Source organism: Anomalospiza imberbis, chromosome 1, assembly GCF_031753505.1.
Source record: "Anomalospiza imberbis isolate Cuckoo-Finch-1a 21T00152 chromosome 1, ASM3175350v1, whole genome shotgun sequence".
Lineage (NCBI taxonomy): Eukaryota > Metazoa > Chordata > Aves > Passeriformes > Viduidae > Anomalospiza > Anomalospiza imberbis.
This window is the reverse complement of record NC_089681.1, coordinates 83,002,856-83,022,556: the sequence shown is the minus strand read 5'-3', so window position 1 is coordinate 83,022,556 and position 19,701 is coordinate 83,002,856. Positions and strand designations below refer to the sequence as shown.

Genomic DNA, 19,701 nt, shown 5'->3' with positions numbered 1-19,701 from the left:
TTAAGACCTGTAAAAGACTTTAAAAACACCGGCCCTATACTGCTCAAAAGCTGCAGAGGGGAAAAAATTCCCCAAGCCTGAATCAGCCACTTAATACTGTTATTCAAAGTATTCTTTAATTCTACCTCTTCTCAGCATATTCCTAGTAAACTTCTGGGAATCTATCCCCAATCCTGGTTTTAGCCTTGTTGTTTTTCATTCTGGCATCACCAAAACAAACAAAACAAAACCAAAAAACATATACAAAAATGAACAAACAAACAAAAAAAAACACAACCAGAAAAAAACTGAACCCTGCCTACAGACGAGCTGCAGTACAAAAAAAAATCAGGTTCTCTCTCTGCCAAAATTGTGGTACACTACATCCCAGAGCTAAAACCTGTTTTTAATACAAATTTTGCAAAGTTATTTCTCTCACTGCTTTCAAAATACCACGAGCTCTCTGAAAATTACTTAAAAGGTTTCTTTTCTTTCCAAGTTAACACATTCAACAGTTAAAGAGCTAATTTAGAAAACATCTCAACCACCAATCTAATTCTCCAAGTCGATTCCAGGAAATTTAACTAGATGCTCATGACAGAATTAACAACAGTATAAAAGGAGGGGTTTTGCAATACTCTTAATTGGGAAAGGAGCTCTGCCAGCGAGATCACCACCTCTTTTGCTTCTGCACCTCTCAAGAAAGCCAGGAGCTTTGCATTCCTTTTGTCACGGCTAGGATCAGAAATAAAACCCCGCAGCACACAGTCTCACTGTCTGTTAAATTATGCATGCATTGAGCACTCAGAAATCCCATGACTATATGTGGCAGTGCAGAAGTGCAAGGAATGCTGACACCAAGTGGGGCCAGCCCATCCACCATCCCCAGATGATGCTACCAACTTCCTATATTTCAATCACAGTCACTTGAAGGATATATTCATATTCAGAAAAAAACCCAAAACCTTGAAGACTCTGATATTAAAGAAATAGCAGAATAAAAATAAGAATCCAGAGAGAAGATCAAGTGGTGACACCAGCTAAATTAGTGACAAACATTTAAAAAGCTTAGAAAAAAAATCAAAAACTAGGGACAGGGAATAACTGAATTATTCTGACAGCCTTATGCATAGATTTTGTTTTGTTTGACAGGTATAAATAAGTTCTAGCCTCTGACTGAAGGGGGAAAAAAAAAGCTTTCACACTCCATCAAATAAGCCTAAGAAATATGTATTTAAAGAAACTGCCACTAAACCATTTCAGTATATGTAGTAGAAAATAGCATGTTAACTCTACAGCTAGATTTCAAGAAGTAGGTGTTCAGCAGGAGCTTGGTGGGAAAAAAGAAGCAACCATATAAGGAAACAAAACCAGAATAAAAAGAATGTGCTTTGGTGAGTTGGGCAGACATCTGTTCTTACCACACAAGGCTTGGCAACTTTCAAATAAGGGGAACCTCAGATTACCCTTTGAACCAGGAAGTAACAGGCCAAGCAAGATCCATCGCATGCAAGTCAAAAGGATCAAATTCCTTTATAATTTCACCTGTCGGCTTTCAAAAGCAGGTTAGATGGCAGTTCCGGGAGCTGGTTGTGCTGCACGTCCAGGACCTCCACCTGCGTTTGCTCGAGTCGATCTGGGAGCCTTCCTAACATGTTATGTCCCGCCAGCAGCTTCCGCAAGCTACTATTGCAAAACAACCTTAAGAGAAATAAAAAACACCAAAAATGAGAAAAATTTAAACTGAAGAGTTCCTTTGATAATTTAAATATGGTATCATGGCTCATTACAAGAAAGTGATTCAGCCAACTGATTAGCAGACATGGAATTAATTACGCACAGATCCAAGAATGTCTTCCCACTCTACACCAACTTCTTCAAAAGGTTTTCAGAGACAAGGAAGGAGGTTCACAGATGATTCAGGAGTGAAAGTAGTGACAAAGGGTTATTTTATGGCACTGTATAAAACATGAATATAGAAGCACGACAGTGAAGGAGGTAATTGCTAACAAAGGCTGCAGAAATCTGCACATGTGGGATCCCCCTAGCTAATGCAAGCACTTCAGAAGTGGGGGTGAAATCACCAGCCACCCCACAAGCCTTATAGTGCTGTACTCATCATGTGCTGACTCATAATCCAATGCAATTCCCCACCCCCACAATTTTTCTTTTCTGTTAATACCAGACTTACATAAAGCCTCCTTTCCAGTTCTACAGCAAATGAAATTTATCTAATCGGCTTTACTTTCTTGAGTTTTTACAACTAATAGATGACCTGGAGTCCCACCCCCCCTGCTCCATTTTTTGTGGGGCTGGGGAGAAGGGGAGGGAAGAAGAGGGCAACATAAAGAGAAAAACAGCTGTTTTGATCAAACAGTATAGCTTAAATTCACAGGATAAACAAAGGAATGAGGGCATGCGCCTAAAGAAATCAAAAATAGAGCAATTCTCAATTTTGAACAGAAACCACTTTCAGCAAATTAAGAAAAAAAGATTATTCTTCATCAGCCACATGTCTTATATCTGTCTTACATGCCTGCTACTGTACCGCTTAATCTGGCAAGCCCGTGCAACATGCTGACCTGCTTCAATCAAATACTCTCGAATTATTCAGCATTAAAGCAAAAATCTTCATCCCTCTGTCACAATGACCCAAATACACATAATGAGCCTCCCAGCCCCTTCCCTACAATGCACCAGGTCATGGGATTATCGCACCAAAATCATCAATCATGTACGCTGAGTATTTTCCCCTTGAGAGATACCGTCACTCTCAGTATCTGCATGCCAGTGTTAGCAGTTATCTCATTTGGCCGGATTTTCTGAGTTATGACCATGGATACAAGTCAACAGCCAGCCCTATCATTCCAGAAGGCTCAACACAGGGTGAAAAGACTTCCAAAAGTGATAACCCTATCTATTATGTATTCATTATTTAACCATTTTTGGTTTGCTCTATTTTTACTCAAAAATCTCTCAGTTATGGATTTGCCTTTGTATTCTATTTTTTGAGATTGGCTAATACTGTCAACACCAAATATCAGGGTAGAAAACAGAACTGGTTGACAGCAAAAAAAAAAATTCCCTTAGGGTTTTTTTGGGATGGGTGGGGACAGCACCATTTCAAATTTAAAAATAAGTTGAAATTGTGCTAAAATCCTCAGAGATTTTCTCTTTCCATAATTCAGAAGAACTTAGTAAATCTTAGGGGAATTTTGGTTTTTTTTTTTTTGGTTTTTTTTTTTTAGTTTACTTTCTCTTATTTTTCAAGTCACACAAGCACTGAATGACCTGGGGCGGCTGAAAAAAGGTTGAAGAGCATTTAACTAACCAAGCTCCTGATGAGCCTGGGATGCCTAGTTCTCAAGCTGGCTGGGGAACCAGGATGCTGGGACTGCTCTTCCATATGGGAACCTTCCCCGCTTGCCCAGTTCCCATTGGAAGTTTTGGAGAAATCAATACATTCTAAGGACAAGCACATCACGCATCATCAGCATCTTCTCAGATGGTTTGATGTAAGCATTCTATCAATTCCTTCACTAAACAACTCTTCAAGAGAACACAATGTTGTACAGATAGATATTTTTAAAAAACCAGACAAAAAGCAACAAAACCACATACAAACACCTATTCTCTGATGGCAACAAAATCATTTTGGCAACTCCTAATTGAAGCATTTCCTTTCTCTTTGGCAGCATGATTTTTATGAATTTGTCCTGCATAGCTAAGACCAACTACCTTTTTTGTTATTTTTCAGTACCTTTAAATGCATTACAGTCCAGGGGACATTTCCCCTTTTTCCTTAATTGAGACAAATGCTAGTACAGAAACCTCCATCTCAACTGCTTCAACTCTTTGTCTTCAAGGACTATTTTTCTGTTTCAAGAGGCAAACACACAGCATGAAGTGTAGTTTGTTTAGATCAGATGCAATCTTCACCCTACCAGGAATATGATGGTCACTCTAGGCTTGAACATTTGTGTTTCAGTGTCACAAGCAGCCTCCTAGGAGGGCCCTGCTGATTCAGTTTACAGGTTTTCAGAATGCTATTCTATGTAGAAGAAAAAGCACACAGCAGTGGACCTGAACACACTCATTGAGCTTTTACTTGCATTTACTTGATACTTAGGCATGTTTAACCATTTGCATTTGAGTCCAGACAGAAACTTCCCCTAAAGTTTAACAGATATTCAAAGCCTGACTCTTGAACGGAACAGGACCCGAAAACTGAACTGACTTATTAGGAGCTAAGCTATCTAGACATATACTACAAAGAAGAACTTTCAAAGATAAGCTATTTCCTGGGGTTAATGATAAGATGGCAGGAGAGACAAGTGGGATGTTGACTGTACCTAATTTCAGCTAATCATTAATCTCCCAGAGATATCCGGTATGCCTTGGAAGCCCTGGCTGTTACGAAGTGCAAATGAAAGAAAAATGAACTTTTGCACCCCCACCTTCTGAGTAGGCACAGCTTCATTTTGTGTGTGTGTGTGTGTGCATGAAAAAACAGAGGGATTAATAGTCTGCACACAAGCCTGCTAGTTTGCTTGGTAAATCTCCTCACATCCTCTTCTGCCCATATTTTTGAAATCTATTCTCTTCCCATTTCTGACACTAAAATAGACAAGTTTGCACCATCTTACACATTCACCTGACCCAGAAAAAACTATCATTCTTGGTTTCTGATGCTTTTCTGTGCTGTACAGCTCCTTAAGGAAAATATTTGTACTTGATGATCCTTGTGAGTCCCTTCCAACTCAGCTTATTCTGTGATTTAGTAGCTCATGATACATCATCATCTTTCACGACATCTCTTCCAAACTCTACAGAACAACTTCCAGTGAAGGCAGGAATTTAAAAATCCCCAACATCAGTACCTAAGCAGTATAACTCACCTGGAAAAGGCAGCTCTGTCTAGAACAAATAACAGCAAGACTCATTTATTATTTAAACTCAACTCCTATTTTGCTTCCTCCTGACTTCTTTTCTATAATTTATATTTACTAATTTTAAGTTTAGACTTCTAGAAAAGAGAACATCTTGGTAGTGAAGGCAATTGATCTTCTTGCAGGAGTTTACTTGTTTGCTGAGGCTTTCTCTTCTTTAAACCCTTTTTCACTCAAACAGGGCTGTGAATTGGAGTCTCCAAGCATCACTGAAGCTAAATTACAAGTGCTGGATTTCTAAACTGTCATGTAAAATTATGGCTGTAAATATTTAATATTCAGTATTAAAAATGAAGGGCTTTCCTGCCTGAACAGCCACATGAACATCTTCAAAGTTCAAAGGCACTACTTTCTCAGCATGAAAGTAAAAGAAGAAAGGCTGGGTGGAAGCTCGAGGCATGACAACACCCCACAAGGTAAAAATAATATCAAACAAAAGATAAAACAGCCCTGACAGTCCCTGGAATAAGCTAAACACTGAGTCAGCAATTATTTTTGAATTGTTTATCCTGTTCCCCATGGTGGAACTGGTCTGCATGACTTACCGGGCAGGCAGCTCACGTATCTGATTGTGGCCAACATCCAGCACTTCCAGTTTCCTGCTGTCACACACCCACTCAGGCAGGTTCTCCAGGTGATTTCTATGAACAAAGAACACAAAGAGATGGAACTAAATTATAATTGAGATGTAAAGGCTAATAAGAATACAGCCTCAAGAGAGATACAGATACCTGCAGGAAACAAATCTGCTACATATTATGATGTCTGTGAGATTGTATCATCCGTTCTTCTGCAAGGGCATTACCAGTGTAGTCAGGTCCTGAGTGGGGGGGCAAGAAAGCTAACAGCAGTGTTATTTCCCTACATGTGCAGTCACTAAGAAAATGGAAAGAAAAAAGCTTCCAAATTACCAGGGGACTATTAAGAGTATCAGAGTACCAAAGCTGAAATCTCTCCATGAAGAAGAAGATTTCTGAGATGCTCCTTAGAAGATATTCACACCTTACACAGTTGAAATATCTCTTCAATCACTCAAATACAATGAAATCCAGTCTACCATTCTTTTGGTATCTCACTGAGCAGAGCAAAATTTAAACTCACTGAGCAGAGCAAAATTTTTTTTGTGCGTATCCTTCAAGCCAACTGTTTTGCTTTTCTTGCATTTATCATTTATCTTCACAGAAACGAACCCTTCTGGAAACTAATATCTTGAAGGCAAGGTTTTCCAAATACTGCACCAAAAACATGCAAATAGGCACTGTGGGGCACTCCTGTATCCTGTCTTAAAGACACAAAATTAGCAGCACAAGATACACGGAGAAGATTGTGTGCAAATGCATTCACAGATGCAAACTGGGCGTCAAATAATAGTCAGGCACTTGCAGACCTGAAATTCAGGAATAGGATGCTTATGAAGCATGAATATAAACCAATCATGTACTCATATCCTTTAGTTTATTCCTGCAATAGTCCTCAATCAAAATATGCAATGGTAACCTAACCCCTCTTCTCAGATAGCTTCCTTTCTGATCTCAAATGGATTTCCCAAATTCCAAGACAGCCAAAAAGCTAAGGACACCCTACCCATTTAGTTACAATGCCATCACTGCCGACGAAGCACAAAAAGGGCTTTGTGAACAAAATCGTGCATTCTACACCAATTTCATTAACAAATAAAGGGAAGAAACAGTTTTCAAAGATTGCTTTTCAATAAATCACTTATTTAGTCACACCAGTGACATTTAGGACAATGTGAGTAATTGAGGGATGATGAAACTTCCGAGTTGATGGCCACTAGCCCAGGTGGCTCACTAATTGTTATGATCACCCTCAATAGCATGAGTGCTTTACACAGGTTTTTTAATGAATGAGATTATCACTTTAAATGCAGATGAGTAATTTCTTAAATAAGACAGCCATTAAGCACGTGTATAAATGTTTTCCTGATTCATTCCTGGAACTGTAAAACAAACTAAAACACCCCCTTTTCAATTTCTTCCCTTATCCCACCTCCTTCATTAAGGTGAAATTTATGTATGCATTCAAATGGCAACTGCAGACATCCCTGCAGCAGCCAGGGCTGCAGAGAACTACGAGGAGCTGCAGGAGCTGCCAAACTGATGAGTAAACTATCAAACCATCACCTACGCAGGGCTTACGATGCAGACACATCCAGAAAGTTACTTCTGAACAAGTCTCAGATTGGTGTGCGTTTGAATCATCATGTTCTAGCTCCATAGACAAGAAATCTTCAAATCATGGAAACTCTTTAACTATAAAGAAATACAAATTTTGATTTGAGCAGTAACTAAAAAAAAAAGTAAATCTATAAAAAGGAAACAGGAGAGAACTGACCAACAGGAAAAGAGCATCCTCTAACTCTGAAAATTTGTCTTTTCTTATCCCAAGGTCCAATTTCTACCCCCATTCCCACTTAGCGAGATGACAGTGGACGTCATCGTTCCATAAGTCTCTTTGATTTATATTTCACAGGTCCAAGAAAAAACATACTCTTACCTAGAAATATCCATATAAGCCAGGCAATTAGGAACCGGATACACATCAAGGTGAACAAGTTCTAGGGGAAAAAATATATATAACAAGAAAAGTGTTGATAAAGATTTGCACTTAAATGACTGTTCCATAAGAACTATTTTAAGACCTAACACCCAGAGATTTCAGACCACATCAATAACCTAAAAAAATTTCTGAAGATTTGGACCTTTGTGAACCCCTTGTGAGTCCTGTTTCTTTATTATGTCTTAGTACATTTGCTATGTTACATTGTACTTGCTATGACTGACACTGTATAACTGAACAGGGACAAGAAACTGGAGCATTTTTAAAGTTTCATGGCAAATTCTCATTTTTAACATTTCTGTCACAAGAGCTGTAATTTCACTTCCGCTGCCCTCTGCCCAGAAGAGTCAGTCACAAAACTGCTCTACTTTTTTTTCCACTGGTCACTTGAGATATAAGCATGGGAGGGGAACCTCCCCACTCTGGAACAGCAAGTTACAGAATACCAGAGTCCTTTAGGGAATGGCAAGATCCCGAGTATTTGTCAACACATTACATAAGCCTTGGCATGTCTGTGGAGTTCCCAGTTGCAGGCAGCCTTACAGATCTTTCATAACATAACTACAGCTAGTAATGTTATTATTGAAGCAATCAAAATATAGTTCATATCCTAAAGTTTCAGGTAGCTAGTGCTTAGTGTTAAGTTTTAAAAAACCCATAACCCAAACATTTATTTAAACCTACAGAAAAATTAACTAAAGTGCAACTCTAACAAGCAATTTCTTTGGAAAATGAGATGAAAACAAGGCAGCCGAGGGTAATGAGAGGACAAGCCAGGAGGAACAGCAAGACCAAATAGGCAGTTGGTTGCAAGACATGGGTTGACTTGGATTCTCAGCCCACATTGAACAGCACATGCTCATATTATGTTAACTTTTCTCAGCTACAAAGATCCTGGCATGAATACTTAATGAAGGTGCAAGCTTAGATATTGCTAAGATGACAGCCTTTTAAAGGCAGTTCAGACTGCTCATCAAATGCAGAGTTCTCCTACTTTGCATTTTCTTTATTCCACACTCAACTACTCCAAATGATAAAAATCATGGTGCAAACTGAGTATTTTAAGTAATAGCAGTTTCCAGAGACAGATCAAACAGATCCTGTTCATGAAACACAGAGACACAGTTATGCAACTGAAGAAGGCTGCATTATTTTTATTATCAAATATGAGCAAGTGAAGTTACAATTACGAATTTCACAGCCTTCTGGACAGGGTAAGCAGCTAGAGGGAGAAGCAAAAATTTATCGTTTTGGTTTGTCTCCCAAATGGCCACTTGATCAAACTTTCTCAGTGCAGAGAAAAGCAGTAAATTCCTTACTGGTTTTAGTAGAGCAACACATCAATACAACCAAAACAAGTGACAAATTCAATGTCACCCTACTGACATAGAGAAGAATTTCTAAGATTTTCATAGTTCTTAGACCTCCAAATTGTGTTATTATTTGGAAGACATTTCTAAAGTTCAGAACTGCCAGTAGCAGTACACAGCACATGTGAAACCCTTTTATCTAGGACTGTGTCAAGAGCCCCCTGATTGTGTGCACTACACTCCACAAGCGTCTCACAGAGAACCATGTACAATGACAATACCACAGCTGCCCTGAAAATGCACTCACCATTGCAGGAAGCATACAGAGCTTTGAGAAAATAGCCGCTGATTTTGAGGGTTACCAGCTGATTCCGTTCACAGTGTAACACTTCCACATTGTTAAAAACTGTTGCGTCCAGCTCCCCAAGTTTGTTGTCTCGCAGATCCAGTTGGGTCACATGATGCAGAAAATCTATTTCATCAGCCTCCAGTCTCCTAATTGAATTCAATCTTGCAAACAAAAAAAGGAGATTAGGTGTAGTTATAAGGCAGGCTCCTGCTGACAAACCATTGCTCGCCCTACAGTCAATCAGTTGCACTGGATTAAACTAGCATGCTTTCAGGTTCTGATCAAGGTTGATTTTTAGTATTTTCCCCTTTGTTATGTTATGGTTTTAATCCTTTGAAAAGCAGGATTGCTATGCTCTGTAGCTTTATCCATCATGACAAAGGAATGATGACACCAAGCTCCTTTCTAAACTACTTTGAAAACTACTGATGAAAAGCTCTGCAAGAAGCTAAGTATTATTGTTACTGTGCCTATAGAAATAAAAGATGATCTGGCTGTTATTTGTGCCCAATAGCTTGGAAAAGAATAAAACCTCTACAGTTCTTGCTGGCCTATCATCTGCTGGAAAAATACATCACATACAAGTAACCAGCATGTAATGGAGACCCTTGCCTTATTGAAAGGCCAAATTGAGACTTATGAATTCCCATATATTTGCTTCTCGCCTCTCCATGTTTTACAGCAGGCAAATTCAGAGACCTGAAAATGGGTGTTGAAAGAAAACAAAGCAAAAATCCAAGACGATTGGGTCTGACAGATAAAGAGGACGGGTTTTACACATCTTCACTGCAGTGCATTGATACTGTTAATACTCAGCAACTTCCCCAGAAGTTGTAACTGAATGAGATTATCTATAACCCCATAAAATTTAAGACTGCAGAGCACTTCAAAGAGATCAGTTTCAAATTCCCAGCTCTGAGCAGAACACTAAAATCAGTACAGTAACTTCTGCTGGCCCACTAAGCCAGCTGAGCCCTCTCTACAGCAGATGACAAATACTTGCAGTTCTCCTGTTGCTCTTGCTTTCCAAGCATTGCCCTCTATCTAACAGTTGTGGTTTTAGAGTAGCTACATCTTCCAGTTAAAAGAATAAGGGTAGTATGTCCCTTCCAACACCACCTTACCTTTTCTATTTTCAATTTGCAAACAGTGCTTCTTTGTGACTTCACTGAAGCAAAGCACTTCACTGTACACCAAGTACAAAATTTACTATTTCAGTTAGTACCACAAAGAACCACTATTCACTGCTAGGTGCAGAAAGGATGCAGCAGACAATGAGAGGGCTGGAACTGCACCACTGGAACTCATGGCCAGGTCAGCCACAAGATCCCTTCTCTGAGGCAAATTTATTTGCTTTTAACATATGTACAAACACAGACATATTTTAACCCTACCAGAAACAATTCACCTACCTATTTCAGCTAAACTTATGCTGGCCCTTGCTAGACTGCAAAGTCTGACAGATACATGGCAGTACAGTAAATTTTTATCTTACTTTAGCTTAACTACGTGGTTCCAAAATTCAAAGTTATATGGACCTCATGGTCCAGGCTCTGAATTGAGCCTTGACCAGCTGATTGCAGAATTTGTCTTCCCCAAAGACCATAACAATAGACAACCACCTCATACCAGAGCCATTTGTAATAAGGATCTCTTTGGACTCCTCTGAGGGTATCAATAAAATAACATTACTCATGGTGGACAAGGCCTTTTAACACACCAAGAAATATTAAAATATCTGTTTTTGCCCTTTCATCTTCAATGCCCTTTTCTTCACCTCACAAATCTGTAACATTTCAGATAGAAGCTTTTTGGGCCAGGGACGATCATGTCTGTTGTATTAACACTGCAGCAACACAAACTGCAGGAATCACAAGCGTCCCAGGCTCTGTTTTGTTTGATCCTTTGGTGCAAACATTCATTTCCCCTGAAACTCATTTTTCTACCTATTCCCCCTAAATGCTCCAACTTCCTCAAAGAAGAGTCACAGCTAAGTCATGGCAAGTGCTGGCAGTTACATAACACCACCAGAAACATGGTTCAGTGGACAAACACAAGAGATTTATACCCAGAGGCAATTCTGACAGCCAAGGAGCAGCCATTTCAACACAAATAATTTAGGCTCACTTATTCTTCCCTTTTTCTGAATACCTACCTTAGATCCACATGCTTGATATGAGGCATCCTTTTTAACACCTGTAGGTTCAGGGTATCTATGCAGTTTCCTGACATACAGAGCTTATCCATGGCAGTCAGCTTCTCCAGCACTCCAGGAATGTCAGTGAACTCATTGAAGGACAGACTTACATAGCTGAGTTGATGAATATGCTCCAATTCATCAGGAAGGGACTGGAGAAAGTTGCCATCCAGCAAAAATGTCTGCAAGCTATTAGAAGAGGGGAAAGGAGAGTGAAGAAAGTGAGTGACCTGTTAAATCACATTTCCTTCCTTCAAACACACAAGTCTGCTGCAGTTACAGTGACATACAATATACAAAAGGGCAGCAGAAAGAAAAATGTTAGTGAATAATGCTGTAACATGTTGCTACAGAAGATATCCACCAAATAATTAAAAGCTTTGCAACTATGAAGTGTAGGCTGTTAGACAGTTCTATCTCCAGAACTACAATTCGTATGACAGCTGAAGAACATAAGCAAGAAGGGTTAAAAGATTTTCTTCACCGTGAAGGTGACCTTTGAGTTAAATGCTGGAGAATGGAAGAGCTCTGAGGCACAAAGCATGCTTTCCCTCCATCCACAATCGCTTCCATATGGATCTACAAGTCAGTCTGCTCTGACAGAACCCAGTAAGTTTAAATTGTTTCTCATAGCAGGAGCATGCAGAGTCATGAAACTGCTTGTTGCCTTTGTTATTGTCAGGCTGTGTATGTGAAAGTTCTAAGAAAGTACTTGCTTGTGCATTTCGCCTACAACTGCTGGAATGCTTCTGAGGGCATTGCAGGACACGTTCAGTTCAGTCAGGGTTGGGATACTGCAGACTGCCAGTGGGAAGTCTCCTAAATTATTATTCGAAAGGTTAAGGCTCTTCAATTTGGTGAATCTAAAATGAGATAAGAAAAAATAAAGGAAACAAATAAGTAATCCACACTAAGTTGCCTTGCAATGATTACTATAAGGCAAGTTTGATTAAGTAAATACAAATCACATGCATTTTTATTTATATGCTCAGAATAACCAGGGAAACTACCAGACACTCAAATTCAACACCACTCATAAGAGGTCAATCACGTTAAGCTGACAAACAGACCCTCCTGAACAATACATTAAATGCATTTCCCAATGAGTGTAACAAAGAACAAATCCCCTGCCATCCTTATTATATATTTCACTTCTGTGGTATCTTACCCTGTACTAAAGCATTGCTATTTTCCCAAATCCACTTTTTGGTAGTAAAACTTCCATTATGACACAGGTTACAAGGTGCAGGAAATTCTCAGACTATTTGAACACTAATTTTTTGTGGTGCTGTGTGCTCAGGACCATTCGTGTTTGCCCTCCAAACAAAAATTCTCATTAGAATAGACTGTTTGGAATACAAGTGGGAAATGTGCTGAATTAAAACAGAATTTAGCACAGTTTCTGTAATGACAGAGGCAAAATTTTGTCCTTGACATGTCACAGAACTCTTACAGCCCCTTGGTTTATGACATCAGCCAAAAAAACCAACTTGCATGTGTTTGCCTTACTAAAAATGACCAAAACCGCTTAAACTAAAAACCCGAGAAGGGGACAATCCAATTAGCCAGCCTGCATGTTCAGCAACATTATTATGGTTGCCTGACAACCACTGGGAGGTGTGCCTAAAGCCAAGTAAAAGGATGAATGAAAAGATCTCTGTCAGATTCCGATAGATGGGAGGAAGTTTCTTTTCTGGCACGGCTTATACCAGGACATTTTATCTGGACTTAATTTTCCCTTCATTAAGAAGCAAGTCCTTTATTTGTGTGAGCAGACTTTTATATAACTTGGCAATGTAAGCAAAACTGCACCCATGAGTGCTGCTGTTCTACATAAAAGTAATCTCCAGCAGCATGTGCCAGTGTATCCATAGCCTCTGCATCAGCCCATTCCTACCTCAGACAACTATGTCCTTCTCCAACTAGGAAACATGGAGAGCAAATGCATCAAGCATTAAAAGGCTGAAAAGCTTTAATAACAAGACTGAAAAATCCCTAGCAGCTACTGCAATCAACTGGCACACACCTTCAGTATTGCCTAAATCAAACTCATGTCACTGACTAAAATTCAACTGAAAGCATAAGCAGTGCCCTTGTGAGGGCTGTGAGTACTTCAGTGAGCGATGCTGAGCCCCAAAGGCAGGCTGCAAACACATACAGCATTTACACAGGCTTGCAGCAAGCAAGGGAATGCTGTACTCTCTAGTGGTATTTTGGTGTAATGATGGCAGGAGAAAAAAAAATAGAAAAATCATTGCCAGAGTTATCACAAATTTTGAAGGCCCTGTGCCATGATGGAGGCAGAAGTTTGGAACTAAGTTAGATGGAAACCAAAGGAAATCTTGCAATCAAATTAGTGCTGCAGGGGAAAAATGCTACTCTGCAGAAACAATGACTAGTCTTTCTCTAAAGGGAGAACTGTAAATTAAAAAGGAGGCAAGGGTAAGTTAATAAGGGCTGCTAGCCAGAAAAAGAAATATGTACCTTTTTAAACATTATACCTTCATACTCCTCTATTTTGAGAGAAAGGACTTAAAAATCTTGAATCTAGAACTGAGACACACAATCCTGCATTTATCTTGAAGATAACTGTAGATTTAGGGCACAGATATATTGCCTTGAAATTTGGGCTGTTTCTGTGGTGGAACAGCTGTCCCACCTCAAAGTTAGTTGCAAATACAAACAAGAGTGCTCCAAGCACTGGACTCTAAGCCTTTACAATATTTTTGCCAGTATTTAGGCAAGTACAAAAAAAAGTAAAAATGTGAAGATTAAGTCAAAATAACTCAGCTGCTGGAGAAACATCAAAATGTAACCTTTCCAATTTTCAAGTCAACCATGAAAGAAGAATTAACTCATTTAACAACCACACCGAGGCTACAGCCTTTACCTGTACCGCTATGTAGTCTCAAAAGGATAGTCTCAGGGCTCTTGTCCACCAGACAATCTACTAGAAGATCCCAAACACAATCTTGAGATAAAATTACAGAAGATCACCCTAACAGAGGAAAGAGGACTGGGGCAGCAGGTGGTAAAGGAAGCTAAGAAATACAGTAACTCCAGTGTCATGTTCAGCTTCAAGGTTTTCTATATACATTCTTGTGCATAACTGCCCTAGGTCAAAGAGGAGGAGGGGGAAAAAGCTCCCCCTACCCAACATATCTGGATTACATCCCTACTGCTCTAATGTATGTTGTAATGGGTGCTTATTAAAGGTCTTTGGTGAGCAATCTAACTATTCAGGACACAAGCTGAACTGGTTAACAGGTCTATGCAGTGTGTAAGTGAGGATGAATAGTACATCCAGTACTGGATAAACTCATACAAAATGCACGTGGAAGTGTAAATCAAAAAATCCACAAATGAAAGTTCATTGTTGAATCACATTTACAGAAATGGTGAAAGACAGACACACAGTCTTAGTTAAAGTTAAGAGACTAATTTAAGACATCTAGCCGGAAAGAGGTATTTTCTTCCCCAATTGCAAACGTGTTCATTTAGAAAGTGCTAAAGTAATATTCTCATGGAGTTCTGTCAAGTGGAGAACATTACTGAGCCAAACTAGCAGGCATTTGTTCAAAGTTAAGACCTAAGTCTACCTCTCATCTTTGGCTACTCACTTCACACTATCCACATCACAAACATGCCAGTGCACTTCCGCTATGGAGCACTGCCACACTGCACGTTTAAAATGCTGAATTGTTTACAGCGCTTCTTATATCTAGACAGATTTACAGTCAGTCACACCAGTATCACTTGTATATCACATCAATATAAATAAGGTAGGAGAGAAGTATTTTACAGACTCGAGATTTCTGTTGCAGCTGAATTTGCAAAGGATTATGCTTCCAACAGATTTTACAGAGCAACATCTTTGCTGTTTTCTCACATCCACATCTTTACTCTTATCAGAAGCAGGCACACACAACAATGCTGCCCACATGGCATTGCTAGAAAGAAAAAAAGGCACAACACTGCTCATTTGACGCATGACAGTGTAATAACCTCATATCAAGTGCATACATATGCTTTTCGTCCTTCTTCCACAGTTCCAGACTTTGTTATCTCTTAGTAAAAGTCAACCTGAATGAAGAACAGCATCTCTCAATACACTAAGCTTTCTATTGTAATGGCCAATACATAAACACTCACTTTGCTGAACAAAAATAGCCCTACTTTAAGCTAGAGCAAAATGTCGACATGTCAACCCTTGGATTTAAACATGCAATATGACTCAACACTAATTGCCCTAATTGAGCCAAAAACTGCCCACTTATTTAATCCTGAAGCTGCCACTTCAGGAAGGGCTTTAGTTTGACATATGAAAAATAAGGAGAGGTACCTACAATAGAAGTTTCTATCACAGCAAAGCAATGAACTGACTGACAGGCTAATTTCAAATTCAGATCTACCTGGTGTAAACAGCAGAGGTATTTCCATTATGCAGTACAGCATTTGTGTTCCACTGTGTTTGGGACAAGGGGAATAGTGTATTCCAACTGGTGGTCATACACCATCACTGCAATCCAGCCATAACAGGGACATCTGACAAAATTGGTCTTGCCCTACTCTTACCAAAACCAACTAAAGAGCAGTATTTTACTATGCCTGCAAGGAAAGGCATGGCTTAATAAAGAACTCAGTCTAAGGAAAGCAATCACTTTTCCAAACCTATCTCCAGAACCTGGGCTCTCATCACTGTGCTGTGGCCACAGCTCAATATTGTTTTCAAGCATCAATGTAAGTGTTCCTCAGTTTCAGCACCATTTCTGAGCAGAACAATGGTGTTTGCCTTGCAGTGCTGTGACAAGACTTAGAACCAAACTAAAACTTGCCACCATCTTGACCACCTGCTACTCTGGCCACGTAATCACGAAGAGAATTTCCCTAAAATTCTGCCATGGCAATTTCCTCCTTGGAAATAAAAGGTGCAATTTACTCCCTTTCTGCAGTTGTGTTGGATTACCCTCCATGGCCTCACTGCCTAAGGGAGCTGCTAGCCCAGTGCCAGAAATATTGTCATAGCATTCCCTTTCCAGAACGGTGTCATTGCAAAAGTCTTAAATCAGTAAGACAATTCAAATGGACAAATAATCAGATGTTAAGTCAAATTCAGACTACCTTCAAATTTAACAGCACTAAAGCTTTTATTATATTACATGGTTGGTAAGAGTACCGTAAAGACAAGAGAACCAAGTGAATGTTTTGTTAGTAGAAATAACCTGAACCTACACTACTGCACAATGAAGTTCGCAGTTTCTACACATACCTGCCACACACTGCTTCATATGGGGAGAAAGACTGACCTCAGAGGAAGGACAAAATTTTTACAAAAAAATAGTGAAAATATATTCACTTCCTCTCTACAGGAAATTTATAATGGAAATACAAAAGCATTAACTGTGGTGGACTTCCAAACTGAAACACGTGTAACTACTTCAGAAGAAAACTCTTACTTTGTAAGCCATATCCAAAAAACTAGACAAGTAAATTGCAGACTGATAAACAATAACTGGATTCCATAAATATGTTAACTTATTGAAACATTACTTGGAAGAGAGACTGCTGTACTTAGCTTGCAGTTCACTAAAGTGAATCCAATTAATCCAAGTGCAATTTCTACTTTTAGACTACACTATTTTAAAAATGCTATTTTTATAACATATATCTTACTGACATTTATTTTTCTCATACCACTATTAAGTTCACTGTTCCAATTTAAAAAATAAAATAAAAAATTCAATGTGTTTCAGGCATTAAACTACCAATTTTGCAATTGTTCCCACTTAGCTGTTTGCAGAGATTTAATTTTATTATTTCATTTTTCTCTAATTAAATGTCACTGATTTTTGCTGGGTGTTCATGAGGGCACTTTCTTGAGATCACAAAGATACATAGGAGTTAAGGAGAACACAGTCACGAAGGTTTGCAAAGATGCACTAATAAAAGCAAACTCTTTCTTCAACATCTATATAAGGTGGATAAAACAAGAGCAGTGAAGTTATGTAAACAACAAACTCCAAGTGCCATCTTTAGCATTACAAATAGTTTTTTAAAAATTCTGAAGCTACAGAGATGAGAAAATAAATGTAGCATTAAAATATAGCAAGCACTGGCTGGGGTTTGTTACTAGTAGACCTTTGGTTGTCAGTACCACACCAACCTTTCCTCTTACACTGAAGTGCAGCTATCTAAGCAGCAGGGTTTGACTTTAGGTGAAAGAGAAGAAACTATATAAAAGTAAGATTTCCTCCTCTCCAAGACCAACACAGTTGTGAGAAGAAGCTCCCCACATCTTCACATACTATGGAACAAGCAAAGTTAGTATGCTCCACATATTAGGATTAATTTGAGTATAAAAAAAAAACCCCACCCAAAACACAAACCACTAACCACCCTTGGAAAAAAAAAAAAAAACAACAACAACAACAAAAAAAAAAAACAAAAAAACCCCAAACCTTATAAACAACAACAAGAAAACAAGAAAACAAAGAAAGAAAAAAACACCCCAAAACCCAAACATACACCTCCCAAAATAAAGGTGGGGGGGAAGGAGAAAGCTCAAATCTTTTCCGGTACATCTACCGGTAGTGCCTGTGGGGCCTGACAAGGGGGTAGATGTATAATTGGCATTCATTAAACCATCCAACTTTCTCCACTAACCTCAGTTTCATACGCAAATAGCAATAATCACAAGGAGTACCTCAATGCACTTTGAGGCCAACCAAGTGGCAGGCTGGAGACCTTCCTCCCTGCTCCTCAATCTCTAGGTACAAGCGAAGATCAAGCTGCATCTCACACTGACTTCCAGCAACCTTGCCTGCTGGGTTCATACCAGTTAGGTTGGCAATACTGGTTCCCCCTTGCTTCCAAGTGTTCTCTGAACAAAGATTAACATTTTAAATTACATCCCTATTGCACAGTGAATTTGTAAGGAGGGTTTAGCTTGAGGTTGCCTGAAATCCTGGGTTTTCAGATAAAGATTGCAAGTTGCAAGGGATTTCAGAAACACTTGCATCAGTAATTCAGAGTTCTCTAGCTTTCTCATAATCTAGAGATGCATCTTCAAATTTCTGCCACTAGCCCCAGAGAGGTTCACCTGAGATGTCACAGAGGGTAGTGCATTTCTATAAGGGTTCTGGGAGAGAAACGATATCAACTCATCTTAAGATAAAAATCTATATAATCACTGTTAACAACCATGATCAGAATGCTAATTTATTCTTTAGATAAAACTGGCAAGCATAATTTTATTTATTTTTAAAACAACTTTGTGTCTTACTACATCTCCCTTTTCTTTTTCTTATTTTTCTTTTAATTCTGCAACAATCTTATCTTAAAAATTGACATACTGATAACTTACTTTTCAACATTAACAAGAAAATAATATTCTTGATGCCAACCACTTTTTCCAACAACACCAACTGAAACAATTACTTGTAAATATAAAGTGTTCTCAGTCCAGTGAAGGAGAGCAACAGTAAATAAAGACTGTGGTCTATTCTTTTGCCTCAAACTCAGAGCAACAATACTCTGCAAAATTAGGAAGTCTGAACTCTTCTTGGCATTTCAACCAGGGAATCTCCTCTCTTCTCCAAAAGAGAAACATTCTCTCCTGTAGTTTTAGAAAAGATTCTGTGAGGGAGAACAAGTAGCGTAATTTGCTGCTTTTTTCAGTACAGATGAATTTTCAGATGGCTTACTTGTATACATACCATGAAATATGTATTCCCTGATAAGCAGGAAAAATGTAGAGGTTGCTGTATTTACCTTTCAATATTCAGAGTGTTCATTTATGGAAGTTCACAGCTGCAGATCATCTACAGCAACAAAAGGGGGTTGAGTGGACAGTAAAGCAAGTAGAAGTGCAGCTAGTGGGGAAAAAAGTACATCTACACCTCTTTACACCTTCAGATGCCATGTACTGATCAGGACTAAACCTTTTATTCATAAATGGAACAAATGATATTATTTAAACGACTGAAAGAAGCAACTGCATACACAAAAATAGAAATTCCTTTTCTCCCCAGTACATTCCTGACTGTACCTGCCATGACAGTGCACCAGCCAGCATGTCATTACTATGACCCAGCTGCTTGCAAATCTACTTAGTGGGTGGCTGAAATGTTGGTATTTTATTGTGTCTTTGACACACTTGTCCTGAAATCCAGCATTCACTAAATTACCACGCAAAGTGATTTATTAAGAGGAACTGCAACACCAAGAGCTGCTTATAGCAAGACAAATTTTCCCAGACTGCCTTGCTAACCAGGTTTTACTTTAAAATTGTACCAGGAAGGGTAGGTATATATATGCTAATATTTTTTGTTTGAAATA

General features: G+C 38.9%; 1 protein-coding gene across 1 annotated transcript in view; it reads right to left on the bottom strand.

The window, feature by feature from the left end:
* PHLPP1 (PH domain and leucine rich repeat protein phosphatase 1) overlaps nucleotides 1-19,701 on the bottom strand; it is a 137,314-nt gene that overhangs the window by 24,682 nt on the left and 92,931 nt on the right. The window contains exons 5-10 of the mRNA XM_068197935.1: nucleotides 12,081-12,227; nucleotides 11,323-11,553; nucleotides 9,126-9,328; nucleotides 7,446-7,506; nucleotides 5,474-5,569; nucleotides 1,525-1,680 (exon numbers count right to left, since the gene is read on the bottom strand). Of these exons, the coding sequence (XP_068054036.1) occupies nucleotides 1,525-1,680; nucleotides 5,474-5,569; nucleotides 7,446-7,506; nucleotides 9,126-9,328; nucleotides 11,323-11,553; nucleotides 12,081-12,227 (894 nt within the window). The remainder of the gene's footprint in view (nucleotides 1-1,524; nucleotides 1,681-5,473; nucleotides 5,570-7,445; nucleotides 7,507-9,125; nucleotides 9,329-11,322; nucleotides 11,554-12,080; nucleotides 12,228-19,701) is intronic.